The 17,119-nt window shown below is 39.1% G+C and overlaps 1 protein-coding gene across 1 annotated transcript; it reads left to right on the top strand.

The window, feature by feature from the left end:
- The first annotated feature begins 400 nt into the window (after nucleotides 1–400).
- Nucleotides 401–13,704, top strand: smyhc3 (slow myosin heavy chain 3). Its single transcript, NM_001136523.1, is given in 39 exon segments — nucleotides 401–428; nucleotides 597–634; nucleotides 751–962; nucleotides 2,323–2,466; nucleotides 2,546–2,702; nucleotides 2,845–2,872; nucleotides 2,959–3,061; nucleotides 3,138–3,230; nucleotides 3,311–3,374; nucleotides 3,476–3,574; nucleotides 3,666–3,769; nucleotides 4,088–4,226; nucleotides 4,320–4,438; nucleotides 4,538–4,687; nucleotides 6,200–6,370; nucleotides 6,455–6,764; nucleotides 6,846–6,925; nucleotides 7,053–7,258; nucleotides 7,428–7,551; nucleotides 7,685–7,821; nucleotides 7,911–8,166; nucleotides 8,249–8,491; nucleotides 8,575–8,751; nucleotides 8,835–8,980; nucleotides 9,084–9,174; nucleotides 9,254–9,643; nucleotides 9,754–9,880; nucleotides 9,967–10,085; nucleotides 10,178–10,374; nucleotides 10,476–10,659; nucleotides 10,742–10,907; nucleotides 11,002–11,126; nucleotides 11,223–11,531; nucleotides 11,617–11,820; nucleotides 11,906–12,202; nucleotides 12,283–12,387; nucleotides 12,493–12,588; nucleotides 12,681–12,815; nucleotides 13,593–13,704. Coding segments are annotated over 37 exon segments (5,817 nt in total). The 5' UTR covers nucleotides 401–428; nucleotides 597–634; nucleotides 751–761; the 3' UTR covers nucleotides 13,614–13,704.
- Nucleotides 13,705–17,119: the final 3,415 nt, after the last annotated feature.

Below are 17,119 nucleotides of genomic sequence, written 5' to 3'. Positions count from 1 at the left end.
GGGAACCTGTGGCCATTAATGTCCACAGTATTTGTTTTTCCTGCTATGAAAGTCAATGAAATTCAAGATATTTTCTTTTGTGTTCAGCAGAAGGTTGAATAAATGATAGCAGATTGTTTATTTTTGGAAGTTTAACAGGCAAAGGGAGAGTAAAATCAAACTTTGAAATAAGTTATAAGAACATTAACATTTGTTTTAGATTATTTTAATAACCATTACTAACTGTGAACCTGCCGTGAATGATATACAATACCGGATTAAATCGACCCCCGCTTTTCCCCAGCACACCCAACCCATTCTTCCTGACCAAACTGAGCGAGCTGCATGCTTTGTGTGATGCCATCTACCATATTTAGAGGAACAATTGCATTATAAAAGGAGACATGAGACATTTTCATTTGTGTCATCGTTACCTTTCTTTTTGAGCGGTAAGAAATGACCTCTATTTGAAATTAACTTTAAAGTCATAGTATAAGAGCTCTTAACCACTAACTTAATGACAGAAAGGAGGAATTGTGTAGCCTTTTACTATAGTTATCCACTTCTGATTGTGACAATTGTTGATGTATTTTACCTTGTGTTATGTGTAACTACAGCACTGAACCATCAGTCTCAGGAGAAGAGAACAGCAAAAGTGAGCAGATTGTAGTCCTCCTCAACAAGATCATGTTTAACATTATTTAAAATATACATTGTTTACTGTCGATTGTCAAAATTATGAGAGAATCAAATGCATTTCTAATCCAACAGAAAGGTGAAAGATGGGGGATGCTGTGATGGCGGAGTTTGGAGCTGCGGCTCCGTACCTCAGGAAGTCGGACAGGGAGCGTCTGGAGGCCCAAACTCGCCCCTTTGACATGAAGAAAGAGTGTTTTGTTCCTGATGCTGACGAGGAGTATCTTAAAGCAACAGTTATCAGTCGAGATGGTGATAAAGCCACCTGTGAGACTTCCAAGGGAACGGTATGTTTTAATAAGCTTTAGCAGTTGCGTGGTGATAAATCAAAAGTATTTTTGATTCTAAAGATTGTGATTAAAATACAGGCTAATTTGGTTTGATTAGACTTTTAAGTATAATAATAATGCAAGAGCTGGAAATCAAAGGATACCCCTTCATTTAGAACTAGGGGGTGGGGGTTGCCTAGTGATTTCTAAAAATCTATTTATTTTTATTAAACCATAAGAATTACCATATCTTATCCGTTACCTACTGCACTACTATATAGTAGCTTATAGTTAGTTCTATTGGATTGCGACCCCTGAGGTAATTACATTATATTACATTATATTACACAGCAATAGCGTCAGATGCAGCAGATTGATTTTATAACACCAGGTTAAACTTTCTGGCACATTTACAGCACTCACATACATTTTCAAAAATTAAGCAAAGAATAGACTTGGGTCTATTGGTGTGTGTGCACCATTGCATGCAAGGTTTCAGTATTTATAACCATCTCAGAGGATATTGAGGGTCGCAAGTCACTGGCATTGTTATTTTGGGGGTTGTGGGCTGAAAAGTTTGGGAACACCTGCTCTATATGTCCTGTACATGTTGCTGAATTGACAATGAAGCGGACTTTGACTTTGACTTCAAAAAATGACTAAAATCAAATTATACGTACACTATTAAAAGTGGTCCAACTACTTGCAAATGGATTAAAAGCAACAATGTGTAAAAAAATATTCAGGTAATGACAGTGTAAACATCATGAGATTAAAAAACAGATTTTATTTATTCACTTTTATTTCAATTTCCATATTTAGTTGATGTTACATTGTTATTGTATATAGTGAAGGTTTTAATGGTATTTAAATATATTAAATTCTTCAAGAGACTTCGTTGGAGACTAGTTTGGGTTAGATTTAATAATGAGTTGAAAACTGATTCTGTACACTAAAAAAATATTCAAAGATGCTTCATTTAATTTGCTTACTTTTTTAAGTTAAGGGGTTGTAAACAATTTGTTTATGTTGAATTTAAACAAATAAATTAAGTTGAACATTACTAAATTTAATTTGCTTAAATTCAAAACAAATAAATTGTTTGCAACAATTTTGCAGACATTTTTTTTCAGTGTATAGAGATACTGCACTCTCCAGTTCTTTAATTTGTGTAGGAATAAATACAATGGTTAATCACAAAGATTTATAATAATGATAATAATGTCACAATTTCATGACTTTTTTAAAATTGAAATTGATGTGCAATCTAACAGATTCTACTTGTTAACATTTTCTGCTGCACCATGGCGCTCAATAAATGTATATGCACAGACTCTGTGATGTTGGTTTGAATGTCAGAGATCTCTTTCTCCCGCAGACTGTCACTGTGAAGGAGTGCGATGTTCACCCTCAGAACCCGCCAAAGTTTGATAAAATTGAGGACATGGCGATGTTCACCTTCCTGCACGAGCCTGCTGTGCTGTTTAACCTCAAAGAGCGTTACGCAGCCTGGATGATCTACGTGAGTGGAGTCTTAAAACACTCTCACACTCACTTTATGATGGAGGAGCAGATCTAAAGCTGCTGTCGATCTCTTCCAGACCTACTCTGGCCTCTTCTGTGTCACTGTCAACCCCTACAAGTGGCTGCCAGTGTACAATCAGGAGGTGGTCGTTGCTTACAGAGGAAAGAAGAGGAGTGAAGCTCCTCCTCACATCTTCTCCATCTCTGACAACGCCTACCAGTACATGCTGTCAGGTGCGTCACTAGTGGTTCACAGTTGAATGACAATTAACTTAAAATTCATTGCAACTTTTATCTAGTATTGCTGTTAGTCATACAAGAAAACTGATGGAAAACTTTGACCAACAGTTCAACAATATTTGTATTGCCTTTTCAGACAGAGAAAATCAGTCTATTCTTATCACGTAAGTCTGATTATGCAGATCACTTTCTATGGCTTTGATTAAAAGACAAATGTGTAGTCTTTTGACATGTTTTTTTGTACCTGAAGTGGAGAATCTGGTGCTGGAAAGACTGTGAACACTAAGAGAGTCATTCAGTATTTTGCCAGCATCGCTGCTAGTCCTACAAAGAAGGAGACCACTGAAAAGAAGGTAAAATGAGGAAATCAATTTAAGCTTGTTCTGCCATTTTGTCTGATGGCCAGTTGCTAAATGTTGTGTTTTCTAGGGTACTCTGGAGGATCAAATCATCCAGTGTAATCCTGCTCTTGAGGCCTTTGGGAATGCCAAGACCATCAGGAATGACAACTCCTCCAGATTTGTAAGTGAATACAATGAGAAAACTGAGCAATGGTTTTATACTTAAAAAGAAAACATAATTATTCTCATCTTCTCAAACAGGGCAAGTTCATCCGCATTCACTTTGCTGCAAGTGGAAAACTGGCTTCAGCAGATATAGAAACTTGTAAGAGCACTCTTATTCTTAGTTACATGTTACAATAATAACCCCAAAATTAGATTAATGATTTAAAAGTAAATGTTCATCGCAAATAATCTTCACGACAGATCTCCTGGAGAAGTCTCGGGTGACTTTCCAGCTCAAGGCTGAGAGAGATTATCACATCTTCTACCAGATTCTGTCTCAGAAGAAACCAGAACTTCTGGGTGAGCAAAATCACACATCTAGTAACAAAACTACAAACGAAGACACGAAAAATTCTTGCATTTATCCTAAAAACGTATTTCACTCTCTCAGAGATGCTGCTGATCACAGCAAACCCGTACGATTATGCCTTCATCTCCCAAGGAGAGACGCAAGTTGCTTCAATTAATGACGCAGATGAGCTGATGGCTACAGATGTACGTATTAAAATACATTTAAAATAACTTAAGTTTTTTTTTTTTACATGTTTTAATTACAAGAGAATCAAATGCACTTTACTTCTAATACAACAGAAGGGTGAAAGATGGAGATCATGGCCATCATTACAGAGAAATCATATTTTTGATGATATTTGAACCGAGCATTTATTGTGCATAAGTGAATGTGTTTCAAATAATTGAATATATTTGCATATTAGTCAATGCAAGAATATAATGTTACTAGAGTTTCATTTAGCCTTTGTGTTATTTGTGGAGCTGCCTATGAAAGCATGCACAAACTAGTCTCAATTACAGGAAGCGTTTGATGTGCTGGGCTTCACCCAAGAGGAGAAGAACAGCATCTACAAGCTGACTGGTGCCATCATGCACTACGGCAACATGAAGTTCAAGCAGAAGCAGAGAGAGGAACAGGCCGAGGCTGATGGCACTGAGGGTCAGTATTAGGGGGAAATGTTGACACAATGCATTGGTTGATAAATTATTGATTAAATATTTACTGTCAATCATCTTGTCTTATTGATGACAGATGCTGATAAATCAGCTTATCTGATGGGCCTGAACTCTGCTGACCTCATCAAGGCTCTGTGCCACCCAAGAGTCAAAGTGGGAAACGAGTGGGTCACCAAAGGACAGAATGTCCAGCAGGTTGAGCTGACTTCATGATTAAGATGCCTTTGGCATTAATGTTCCGCTACCATAACAAAAAAAGAATAATTATTAAGCACTTTAATGTATTTTGGACAGGTGTACTATGCTATTGGTGCCCTTTCCAAATCTGTGTATGAGAAGATGTTCCTCTGGATGGTGGTGAGAATCAACCAATCCCTGGACACCAAACAGCCTCGCCAGTACTTCATTGGTGTGCTGGACATTGCTGGCTTTGAGATCTTTGATGTAAGTAATTGATGTTTATTCCTATTAGTTGCTTTTCTGGATCTGGGGTCAGTTTAGCTATTACTATTATCCAACTGAGTTATTGTGTGCGGTCTATATCTTATGCCGAGTTCAGACTGCATGATTTTCAAAGTAGTCGTGTCACAGATGTTTTCACGCTGCATGACTATCTGCGCTGGCGTTTCGTCGCTGCTTTGTTCACACAGCAAGATGGATCGGCGACAGGGGCTTTTACATTGCATGACTTTACAACAGGAAGAATCGGAGACAACTACATCCAAACTACGTCTCACAGCCAAAAACACGTCGTATATCTTTTGTTATTAACTACATAACGAGAAAGAAGACTTCAACGGGGTAGAAAATGTACATATTTGCTCATCTGGGTTTGAAGGGAATTAGCAATTTCTCCTCCACTTAAGTTGATAATAAATTAATTCTTTTTTTAACGTTCTGTATGAAATGTCAAACAGACACGGGTGCTCCTGAGTCCTGTCAAACTTACACTAGTTTTTCCTCAATTTATTGGGTCCAAAAAAAAACTATAATTAAAAAAATTCAACCGAAATGTAACTTCTCCCCCATCCTCCCACTGGCCTGCAGGTATACACACACACACACACACACACACACAAGTGCATGCTGCTCTCTCATTGGCTGTAGGTGATCGCCGATGTTATTTTCAGTCAGAACTCATTTCACACGGCATGATTTGAATCGCCGGCAGCTCCAGATACTTAAATACTTAAGACGATTCATCTGCGATTCTCTCAGATCACGTCTTTGATAGTTCATACTGTGTGATTTTCACTCACGTGCACGAGCACCGATTTGTCTGTGATTTCAGGCATTTGTCGGCGATTTCTCAAAACCAGTCGACGAGCCAAAATCGGGGCTAAAATCACACAGTCAGAACTCGGCATTAGGGGTCATTCACAAAGAATGTGCCATTGCGTCTAAAAACACAAAGGAATGGTTTATAAAAATGCGAAGTGTAGAGCATGAGGGTATCTAGACAAAGCCACTGAGCGATTCTACACAGAAGCTTGACATGCTTGTCCTTGTGAAAGTGGTTTATTGGGCAAATTCCAGAACAGAAATATTAGAGATATTTCAGCTGTGAGGAGTTCAGAGGCAATTAGATAATATATAATTAATAGGAACACTTTAGTTTAGGTAACAATTCTTACTATTAACTACTGGCTTATTACCTTCTTATTATTATGTTATTGGCTGTATAAAGTGTATCATCTGCATGATCTAAAACCAAATATCTAAACCCAACTACAAACTTACTAGATATTATTAAGCAGCAAATTAATACTTTATTCAGCTAAAAGTCTTAGTTAAGGCTTTGTAATTGTACCTTCAAATAAAGTGTGACTGAAGATTGTGATCGTAGAGTAGATTATACACAGATTTGCATTAATTGTGACTTCCCGAAATTTCATACAAAAAAAGAAAATGTGTCTGTCTGTGGCTCTGTTTTCTATCCATGCTCATCTGTTCTAGTTCAACACCTTTGAGCAGCTGTGCATCAACTTCACTAATGAGAAGTTGCAGCAGTTCTTCAACCACCACATGTTTGTGCTGGAGCAAGAGGAATACAAGAAGGAAGGGATTGAGTGGACGTTCATTGACTTCGGCATGGACTTACAGGCTTGCATTGATCTCATTGAAAAGGTGAGTTTTTAGATTTAAGAGATGTTTGGTATTGGATTAATAGAGCTTGTCTAATTTGAATCCTCACCCTTGATTGTTTGCTAGCCCATGGGTATCATGTCCATCCTTGAAGAGGAGTGCATGTTCCCTAAAGCCAGTGATGCAACCTTTAAAGCAAAGCTTTATGACAACCACTTGGGGAAATCAAACAATTTCCAGAAGCCCAGGATTGTCAAGGGTAAACCAGAGGCTCATTTCTCCCTGGTTCACTACGCTGGCACTGTTGACTACAACATCAATAACTGGCTGGTGAAGAACAAGGATCCTCTCAACGAGACTGTTGTTGGCCTGTATCAGAAGTCCACCATGAAAATGTTGTCTATCCTGTTTGCTAATTATGCTGGTGCTGAGTCAGGTATTGTTGTGTCGATGTCCTGAGATGAATAAAGTTTTAATGCAGTGTTCATTTCGAGAAAAAAATGTTCCCTTTCAATAGCTGCAGAGGGAGGAGGTGGCAAAACAAAGGAGAAGAAGAAAAAGGGCTCTTCTTTCCAGACAGTGTCTGCACTTCACAGGGTAATGTTCACATATTATGTATTTACTACATCTGTTAAAAATAAATAATCATTTGCTTTCCTAAATCAGCACGTCAACCTAAGATATATATGGGCAGAATAATAGTAATAACAATATCTGTCTATAGGAGAACCTGAATAAGCTGATGACCAACTTGAGGTCAACTCACCCTCACTTTGTGCGCTGCATCATCCCCAATGAGACTAAGACTCCTGGGGCGATGGAGAATCCTCTGGTCATGCACCAGCTGCGCTGTAACGGTGTGCTGGAGGGCATCAGAATCTGCAGAAAGGGCTTCCCCAACAGGATCCTGTATGGAGATTTTAAACAGAGGTAAAATTCACTAACAAATACAAGTCATACTTAGGTCAATAATGGACTTAATGGTCTTTAATGCAACCAGAGTTGACAAATTTACAATATTTCCCTTTTAAAATAGGTTTAGTCTTCAAAAAAAAAAAAAAAAAAAAAAAATATTATTTTCCCATTTCTGGAACATCAGATATCGCATCCTGAACCCTGCTGCCATTCCAGAAGGTCAGTTCATTGACAGCAGGAAAGGAGCTGAGAAATTACTGGGGTCTTTGGACATTGACCACAACCAATACAAGTTTGGACATACCAAGGTTCCTTAATAAAATGTCTGATTCTGTTTATTTATTAAATGAAAAGACATAACAACAACTCATGCGACAATGGTATGCATAAATGCTTACTTTCAAAGTGAAAGGTTTATATTTCTTTACAATTTTTTACAAGGTGTTTTTTTAGGCTGGTCTTCTCGGTACCCTTGAAGAGATGAGAGATGATCGTCTTGCTCTCATCATCACCAATATTCAAGCTAGAGCTCGTGGTCTTCTCTCAAGAGTGGAATTCCAGAAGATTGTTGACCGAAGGTATAGCTTTATGCATTTGTGATTACCTAGAAGAAAGCCACAGGTACATTTTCTCTAAAATATTTTAAAGATTTTTGTGCCAACTGCAGAGATGCCCTGCTAGTGATCCAATGGAATGTGCGTGCCTTCATGGGGGTCAAGAATTGGCCTTGGATGAAGCTGTACTTCAAGATCAAACCACTGCTCAGATCTGCTGAAGCTGAGAAAGAGATGGCCAACATGAAGGAAGAATTCCTGAAGTTGAAGGAGGCGTATGCCAAATCTGAAGCCCGCAGAAAGGAGCTTGAAGAAAAGATGGTTTCTCTTCTCCAAGAGAAGAATGACCTGCAGCTTGCAGTTCAAGCTGTGAGCATATATCATGAAAGAAACTTAATAATAAAAAACATTTGGAAAATGAATACGAATAATGTTCTGTATCTGTAAACAGGAGCAAGATAATCTTTGCGATGCTGAAGAAAGATGTGAAGGTTTGATCAAGAACAAGATCCAGCTTGAGGCCAAAGCCAAAGAGCTGACGGAGAGGCTGGAGGATGAAGAGGAAATGAATGCTGAGCTGACTGCCAAGAAGAGAAAGCTGGAGGATGAATGCTCTGAACTCAAGAAAGACATTGATGATCTGGAGCTCACTCTGGCCAAAGTGGAGAAGGAGAAACATGCCACTGAGAACAAGGTTTGTTTTTCATTCTGATTTTGTTAGTAATGGTGCAGTTATGGTGTATTACATATCCTTGATACAATGCCACAATTCTACAGGTTAAGAACCTGACTGAAGAGATGGCAGCTTTGGATGAGATTATCGCTAAGCTGACCAAGGAGAAGAAAGCTCTACAGGAGGCCCATCAGCAAACACTGGACGACCTCCAGAGTGAGGAAGACAAAGTCAACACACTCACCAAAGCCAAAGCCAAGCTGGAGCAGCAAGTGGATGATGTGGGTAGTTTTACATTTTGTAATATATAAATAAAACAGGAATGACATTTGATGAAATGTTGAACAAAATATCGTCTTTCCAGCTCGAAGGTTCCCTGGAACAGGAAAAGAAGCTTCGTATGGATCTGGAAAGGGCAAAGAGGAAGCTGGAGGGAGACTTAAAGTTGACCCAAGAGAGTGTGATGGACCTGGAAAATGACAAACAACAACTGGAAGAGAGACTTAAAAAGTGGGTTTTAACAAAGGGTGAAATAATTCTTAAAGAATACAATATGCCATCTGAATTTTTGATGTGGTAACTAAGTTATAATAAAATATTTTTTTTAACACAGGAAGGACTTTGAGATTAGCCAACTCAGTAGCAAAATTGAAGATGAGCAGGCAATGGCAGCCCAACTCCAGAAGAAACTGAAGGAGCTGCAGGTAAAGTTCTTAATTCCTAACAAGAAACAGATGGATAACTAGGACCTCTAGCTGTAACGTTGATTTTCCTCAATATCAGGCCCGAATTGAAGAGCTTGAGGAAGAGCTGGAGGCTGAAAGAGCTGCTCGTGCCAAAGTTGAGAAACAGAGAGCCGATCTGTCCAGAGAACTGGAGGAGATCAGCGAGAGGTTGGAGGAGGCTGGTGGAGCCACGGCTGCCCAGATCGAGATGAATAAGAAACGTGAAGCTGAGTTCCAGAAACTGCGCAGAGACCTTGAAGAGGCCACTCTGCAGCATGAGGCCACAGCTTCTACCCTGAGGAAGAAACATGCTGACAGTGTGTCTGATCTGGGAGAGCAGATCGACAACCTTCAGAGAGTCAAGCAGAAGCTGGAGAAAGAGAAGAGCGAACTCAGACTGGAACTGGACGATGTGGTCTCCAACATGGAGCAGATTGCCAAGGCCAAGGTAATGAATTTTTGCTTGTATTTTTGGATTTGTAGTTGTATTTTGAAATTCAGGTTCTTAAACGTTTTATTTATCCACTATCAACTTTCTTGCATTTAATATCTATCCAGGCAAATTTAGAGAAGATGTGCAGGACCCTTGAGGACCAGATGTCAGAATACAGAACAAAATATGAAGAAGGGCAACGCAGCATTAATGATTTCACAATGAAAAAAGCTAAGCTGCAAACTGAGAATGGTATGTACTATGATAAGGTATTACTTTATTTTGTGCCTAAGATTAAACACTGCTTTTGGTAATGTAATGATTGTACTTCTTTCAAGGGGAGCTTTCTAGACAGCTGGAAGAAAAAGATTCATTGGTCTCTCAGCTAACCAGAGGCAAGCAGTCCTACACCCAGCAGATTGAGGACCTCAAGAGACAACTTGAGGAGGAAGTCAAGGTTTATTTGATTTATTTTTTAATCTATTTTTGCAACCATCATCTATTGCATTGCAGTGTATAGTCTTAACTGGACATTTCCAATCCTCATAGGCAAAGAATGCCCTGGCACATGCAGTTCAGTCTGCTCGTCATGATGCTGAATTGTTGAGGGAGCAATATGAAGAGGAGCAGGAAGCCAAAGCTGAGCTGCAGCGTAGTCTGTCCAAGGCAAACTCTGAAGTGGCTCAGTGGAGAACCAAGTATGAAACTGATGCCATCCAGAGGACTGAGGAGCTGGAGGATGCCAAGTATGAATAAGAAAACACCAACAGACCTGCAAAAATAATCTAAGCATAGATCAATCTCTGTAAATGAAAAAATGTTAATCATTTTGATTGATTGATTTCAGGAAGAAGCTGGCTCAGCGTCTGCAAGATGCAGAAGAGGCTGTGGAAGCTGTTAATGCTAAATGCTCCTCTCTGGAGAAGACCAAGCACAGGCTCCAGAATGAGATTGAAGATCTTATGGTGGACGTGGAGAGATCCAATGCTGCTGCTGCTGCTCTGGACAAGAAGCAAAGAAACTTTGACAAGGTGAACAAAAAACTGAGTGTTGAATAAATTACCAATTGAGAACCATCAGCAGATATTTAAAGCTTCTTTAAATAACAAACAGGTCCTAGCTGAGTGGAAGCAGAAGTATGAGGAGTCTCAGAGTGAGCTGGAAAGCTCCCAGAAGGAAGCCAGATCTCTGAGCACTGAACTGTTCAAGCTGAAGAACTCCTATGAGGAGTCTCTGGATCATTTGGAGAGCATGAAGAGAGAAAACAAGAACCTCCAAGGTTTCTTATTTGGACACAGACATACATTTCATTAAACTGAAACACTTCACTTAAATTTCGTGTTTTAACTAGTATAACATTTCTTAACAAACAGAGGAGATTGCTGATCTTACTGAACAAATTGGTGAGTCTGGAAAGAACATACATGAACTGGAGAAAATGCGTAAGCAGTTGGAGCAGGAAAAAGCTGAAATTCAAACTGCTCTGGAGGAAGCTGAGGTGTGTATTGTGTAGCGTTCAACTTTCTTTCGCCAACAGATAATTGATATTCACGAGCTGAAAAAGTCTTGATTAAACATTTTCACCAACTGACAGGGCTCTCTTGAACACGAGGAAGGCAAGATCCTCAGAGCTCAACTAGAGTTCAATCAGGTCAAAGCTGACATTGAGCGTAAGCTGTCTGAGAAAGATGAAGAGATGGAGCAGGCCAAGAGGAACCAGCAGAGAATGATTGATACCCTGCAGAGCTCACTGGAATCAGAGACTCGCAGCAGGAATGAAGCTCTCAGACTGAAGAAGAAGATGGAGGGAGACCTCAATGAGATGGAGATTCAGCTCAGCCAGGCTAACAGGCAGGCATCAGAAGCCCAGAAGCAACTCAAGGGTCTTCATGGACATCTCAAAGTATGAAGTGTCTTCATATCAAGATCTTAGGATCCCTAACCCTAAAATTCAGAATAGCATTAATTTGTGAGCTTGTATTTTGTAGGATGCCCAACTGCAGCTGGATGACGCTCTGCGTGGCAATGATGATCTCAAAGAGAACATCGCCATTGTGGAGAGACGCAACAATCTGCTGCAGGCTGAACTGGATGAGCTGAGATCCCTGGTGGAACAGACTGAGAGAGGAAGGAAACTGGCTGAGCAGGAACTGATGGACGTCAGTGAGAGAGTTCAGCTCCTGCATTCTCAGGTATGACACACCTGTATTAGTAAACTTCTTCTATTACACATGATCATCTACAGACTTAATGAATGTCAACACTGTCCATGTTCAGAACACCAGCCTGCTGAATCAGAAGAAGAAGCTGGAGGGAGATAATACTCAGCTTCAGACTGAGGTTGAGGAGGCAGTGCAGGAGTGCAGGAATGCTGAGGAAAAGGCCAAGAAGGCCATCACTGATGCTGCCATGATGGCAGAGGAGCTGAAGAAGGAGCAGGACACCAGTGCTCATCTGGAGCGCATGAAGAAGAACATGGAGCAGACCATCAAGGACCTGCAGCACCGTCTGGATGAAGCTGAGCAGATCGCCATGAAGGGTGGCAAGAAGCAGGTCCAGAAACTGGAAGCCAGGGTAAGCAATTGTTTATTTTCTTACTTGTAATTAAAATAATAACTTTGCTTGACTAGTTTTGTCTCTTACACATTTCATAGGTCAGAGAGCTGGAAAGTGAGGTGGAGATGGAACAGAGAAAGGCGAGCGAGTCTGTAAAAGGAGTCCGTAAATATGAGAGGCGCATTAAGGAGCTCACCTACCAGGTAGGAAAAACTTACCAACAATTTTGTCCTTGCTTGATATGATCATTTTATTCTTTGAAAACGTTGTATTCAACATAAATTAAAACATGTTGTATGTTTCCACAGACTGAGGAAGACCGTAAGAATCTGGCTCGTCTTCAAGATCTGGTGGACAAACTGCAGCTGAAGGTCAAGTCCTACAAGAGAACTGCTGAAGAGGCTGTGAGTGCTGTTTTCCACCTATCGGTGCCATTATACATTAATTTATGTGCCTAACTGTGATTTTTACAAATACTCTTGTTTGTATTCTACAGGAGGAACAGGCCAATTCTAACCTGGGCAAGTTCCGTAAGCTGCAGCATGAGCTGGACGAGGCAGAGGAGAGGGCTGATATTGCTGAATCTCAGGTCAACAAACTGAGAGCCAAGAGCCGTGATACAGGATCCAAGGTATTTGATTGTTATCAATGTTAAATGACTTCTCTGACTGTTAAACATCAAACAAATCAATATATAAATTATAGGAACAATCCAACAAAATCTCACGGCAATTCTGAACTTTTTGATTTAGTCGCTAATTCGTATGAATTTGTACGATCTATTTCAGACTATTTAGTACGATTTGCTCATCACCCAATGACGGTTGGGGTTAGGGGTGGGGTTGGGTGCCACGCCACCTTTATAAAATTTTAAATTTTTTAGCCACTAAACTGACAAAACGTAAAATAATTACATTTTCTCATTGGATCAGGCTGGAACAATCATACTGTGGAGACCTACCTCAATCACAAAGCCTTTTTTATTTAAATCAGCAAGAAAGCAATCTTAAAGGGACAGTATACCCAAATTTGATAGTTTCCTGGTAATTTACTCATACTCAAGAGGTTCTATTATATTATGCTTTATACTAACATATTATGACTTTCTTTCTTTTGTTGAGCACAAAACAAGAGATCCTGAAGATTCTTGGAAAAAAGCAGCCATTGACATCCATGTTAGAAATAAAACATACTATGGAAATCAATGGCTGTTTTTTTGTTTAAACATGATTTAAAATATATTTGTTTGAGTAAGAAAGGTAAACCGGTTTGGAACAATAGAGAATGAGTAAATGATGAATTTTAATTATTGGGTGAACTATTCCTTTACTCAAAAATAATCATGAGTAAATAGCACATTTTGTAAAAAGTCAAAGATTAATCTTACGTTTGTTTCTCCCTTGAACAGAAAGGACATGATGAGGAATGAAGCTCTCCTATCTCTCTAACTCTGGTGTGAATCTCTCTTTGAATCTCATTAGTCTGTAGACCAATAGAATAAAAGCAATGTGCAAATGAAACTTCTGCAGTACTGTTATTTAAAACACAATTACAAAATAAGAGTGCAAACACTGGCTAAAGATTTACATAGTAAAAGAATGTTTCGAGAGGGTCAAAATATGGTGTACAGAAGTTATGAGAATAAAAAAATGTTTGCAATGAAATTCACATAATAGAAAGTAAAATCAACAATAATTCAGTTTATTCTCCCCAAAATGTAACTACCGCTAACTCTTAGCACAGGTTAATAAAAAGGTCAGACCACTGACACACTCATTAATTTATTTTCGGCTTAGTCCCTTTATTAATCGGGGGTTGCCACTGTGGAATGAACTGCCAACTTTTCCAGCATATGTTTTACGCATCGTATTCCAGCCGCAACCCAACACTGGGAAACACCCATACACTTTTGCATTCACACACATACACTACGGCCAATTTAGCTTTTAAATTCCCCTATAGCGCATGTGTTTGAACTGTGGGAGAAACCGGAGCACCCAGTGAAAACCCTCGCCAATACAGGGAGAACATGCAAACTCCACACAGAAATGCCATCTGACCCAGCCGGGGCTCGAACTAGTGACCTTCTTGCAGTGAGACGATCGTGCTACCTACTGCGCCACTGAGACCCCCCCTCCCCCCAACATACTACACACAATAAAATATACAGTCAAGTGACTAATACACTGCTGACTTTTTCCAAAATGGAAATAAAAATCAATTCTAGCATCAACATTAGATTTTTGAAGCTTTGTGCTATTGAAAACATTAACAAACAAGGCGAGGGTCAAAAACACGGCAAAGCAAAGTTCACAATACTGTTTACAAGACTCAACAATGACAGTGTCAAAGGGACACACCTTTACACACACCTTGATGAGTCTGAGAAAATCAAAATATGCATCTCAGCTCTTAGAACTACATGCAGGGTTCATACACATTTTTGCTAAAAAATTCCATGACTCTCCCAGGACAAGTCAATTTTCATGACCGAATGTTTCATGTAATGTCTACATATATGCGGTAAATCATAAGAAACGTTTCAATTTAATAGAGCACATCATAAAAAACGCAATAGTTTCAATTTATTTTTATATCTATGTAAAATAGATGATGCTTACACATCACTGATAATGTGAGACCATGTTTTGGCCAAGAAAAGAAAAGTAAAAAAATCCAACCTCCATTCCAATATACAGATATTTGTCAAACAAATTTTAGATGATGATAATACTTTGTTAAACTGCTTCTATTGTAAAGCTGCGATCACACTGCACTTTTCACTCCATAAACTTCCATTCATGGGTATGCGAATACGGCAGACCAGAAACACAAGCACCTTGTGTACCTGTGTAATCACATAAGGTAATTGCGTGAGACCAATAGAAGATCATTTAAAATGAGAAATTTAAAATATGGAGCAATCGCTCACTTTTATTACCGTGTAATCATATTGTTTAACCCCGCCCATTTCGTAGCGCCATACGACAGAATTTCGCAAGCATAAGCTCTAGTGTGACCGCAGCTTAAGTCACTTTGGACAAAAACGTCTGCTAAATGACTAAATGTAAATGTAATTTCCATGACTTTTCCAAAACCTTTTGGGTTTTTCTGTTTTTCCAAAACTTTTCCAGGCCTGGAAAACACCATGTCAAAATTCCATGACTTTTCCAGGTTTTCCATGACCGTATGAACCCTGTACATGGAGTAAATAAAAACAAATACTGTGTATTATTTATACACCATTGAATGTGGTTAGGGCAAAGCAGTGGCGCAGTAGGTAGTGCTGTTCCCTTACAGCAAGAAGGTAACTGGGTCGCTGTTCGATCCTCGGCTCAGAGCGTCTCTGTGTGGAGTTTGCATGTTCTCCCTGCATTCGCGTGGGTTTCCTCCGGGTGCTCCGGTTTCCCCCAAATGAGTGTGTGTATGAATAAGTGTGTGGATGTTTCCCAGAGATGGGTTGCCGCTGGAAGGGCATCCGCTGCGTAAAAACGCGCTGAATAAGTTGGCGATTCATTCCGCTCTAGCGACCCCAGATTAATAAAGGGTCTAAGCCGACAAGAAAATGAATGAGTGAATGAATGAGTGTGGTTATAAAGGAAGTCAGTGAAGGCTGTGACGTACAGGTTCATGTTGTAAAGCAGAAACAGCCACCGATAGTGAATTAGGGAGAAATAATGATAATCTGACAATGCATCAAAGTCAACGTTGTTAGTAATCATTCACACGTGCAAGACTGTGATAAAAGGTTTAAATAATCCAGTCCACAATTACTTTTCATATAAAAATTGCATCATTTTAAGTGTTTTTGTCACCAAATCTGTGACATCATTTGTGAACTTGGCAATTAAAATCCTGCAATTTTGTAAGTTTCATATATATATTATAGATATATATCAGGGTTCAACGCTAAGGATTTTTCCTACTGGTCTGATTGGGCCAGTGGTTCAGAATTTTACTTGCCCTACCAAAATTTTCACTGGTCCCACCAAAAACAAAAGGGAAGTAAATAGCTATTTTTAGCCGCATATTTTAAATATTGTGTCAAAAATAAAGTCTGTGAATCTTTAATTTCAATACTTAAAAAAATGTTAATAAAAGTGTTTTGCAAACAAAAAGAGCAGAGGAAAATGTGCAGGCATTTTATTGCGGTTCAAAATTATTTAACAAAAGGTGGCTGACTTGTCCAACTGACAGCAAACTTTGCAAAACATCACTTCATTTTTTTTTTTGTCGTGTTGTTCACACGAAAATGTCTGTTTCCAAGACTTTAGAAACAGACATTTTCTTTTAGCCTTGTAATTTGATGTTGCCGCCATGTTGCCATTTCTTCGCTGTACAGGTTGTTACCAGGTTACGGAAGAAAATAGCATGCTCAAAACATCAAATCAGAAAAGAGGAACCAGAAAGCAATATGGTGTTTACAATCCCAGAGAAGGTAGTCTTTAAAGACTTAAAAGCACAAACCTAAAATGCACGCAATTGACAAATAGTCGCAGACAAATTAAATGTTAGTGACAAGGCAGCACTGTCCCAATCGGGCCAGTAATGATCCTGTCGACTGCCCCAAGCGTCTCTTACGCTGGCCCTGGGCCACCGGGCAGTCTATATTGTTTAGCCCAGTATATGTATATTAGTATATAGTAGTATATAGTATTAGTGTGTGTGTGTGTGTGTGTGTGTGTGTGTGTGTGTGTATATATATATATATATATATATATATATATATATATATATATATATATATACGTATATATATAATCATTTCAAAAGGGGAGCACATTTGAACAGTGCACAAGGGTTAAGTAAAAATGTCTGCAATGAAGTCCACATAATATTCAGTAAAATCAACAGTAATTCTTCCAAAATGTCCACTAACTCATATAAAAGGTCAATAAAAAGGCCAGACCCTTAACAAACTACACATGCTAAAAT

Source organism: Danio rerio, chromosome 24 (assembly GCF_049306965.1).
Source record: "Danio rerio strain Tuebingen ecotype United States chromosome 24, GRCz12tu, whole genome shotgun sequence".
Classification (NCBI taxonomy): Eukaryota; Metazoa; Chordata; class Actinopteri; order Cypriniformes; family Danionidae; genus Danio; species Danio rerio.
The sequence above is the reverse complement of the archived record's forward strand: the minus strand, read 5'-3'. Positions and strand labels throughout refer to the sequence as shown.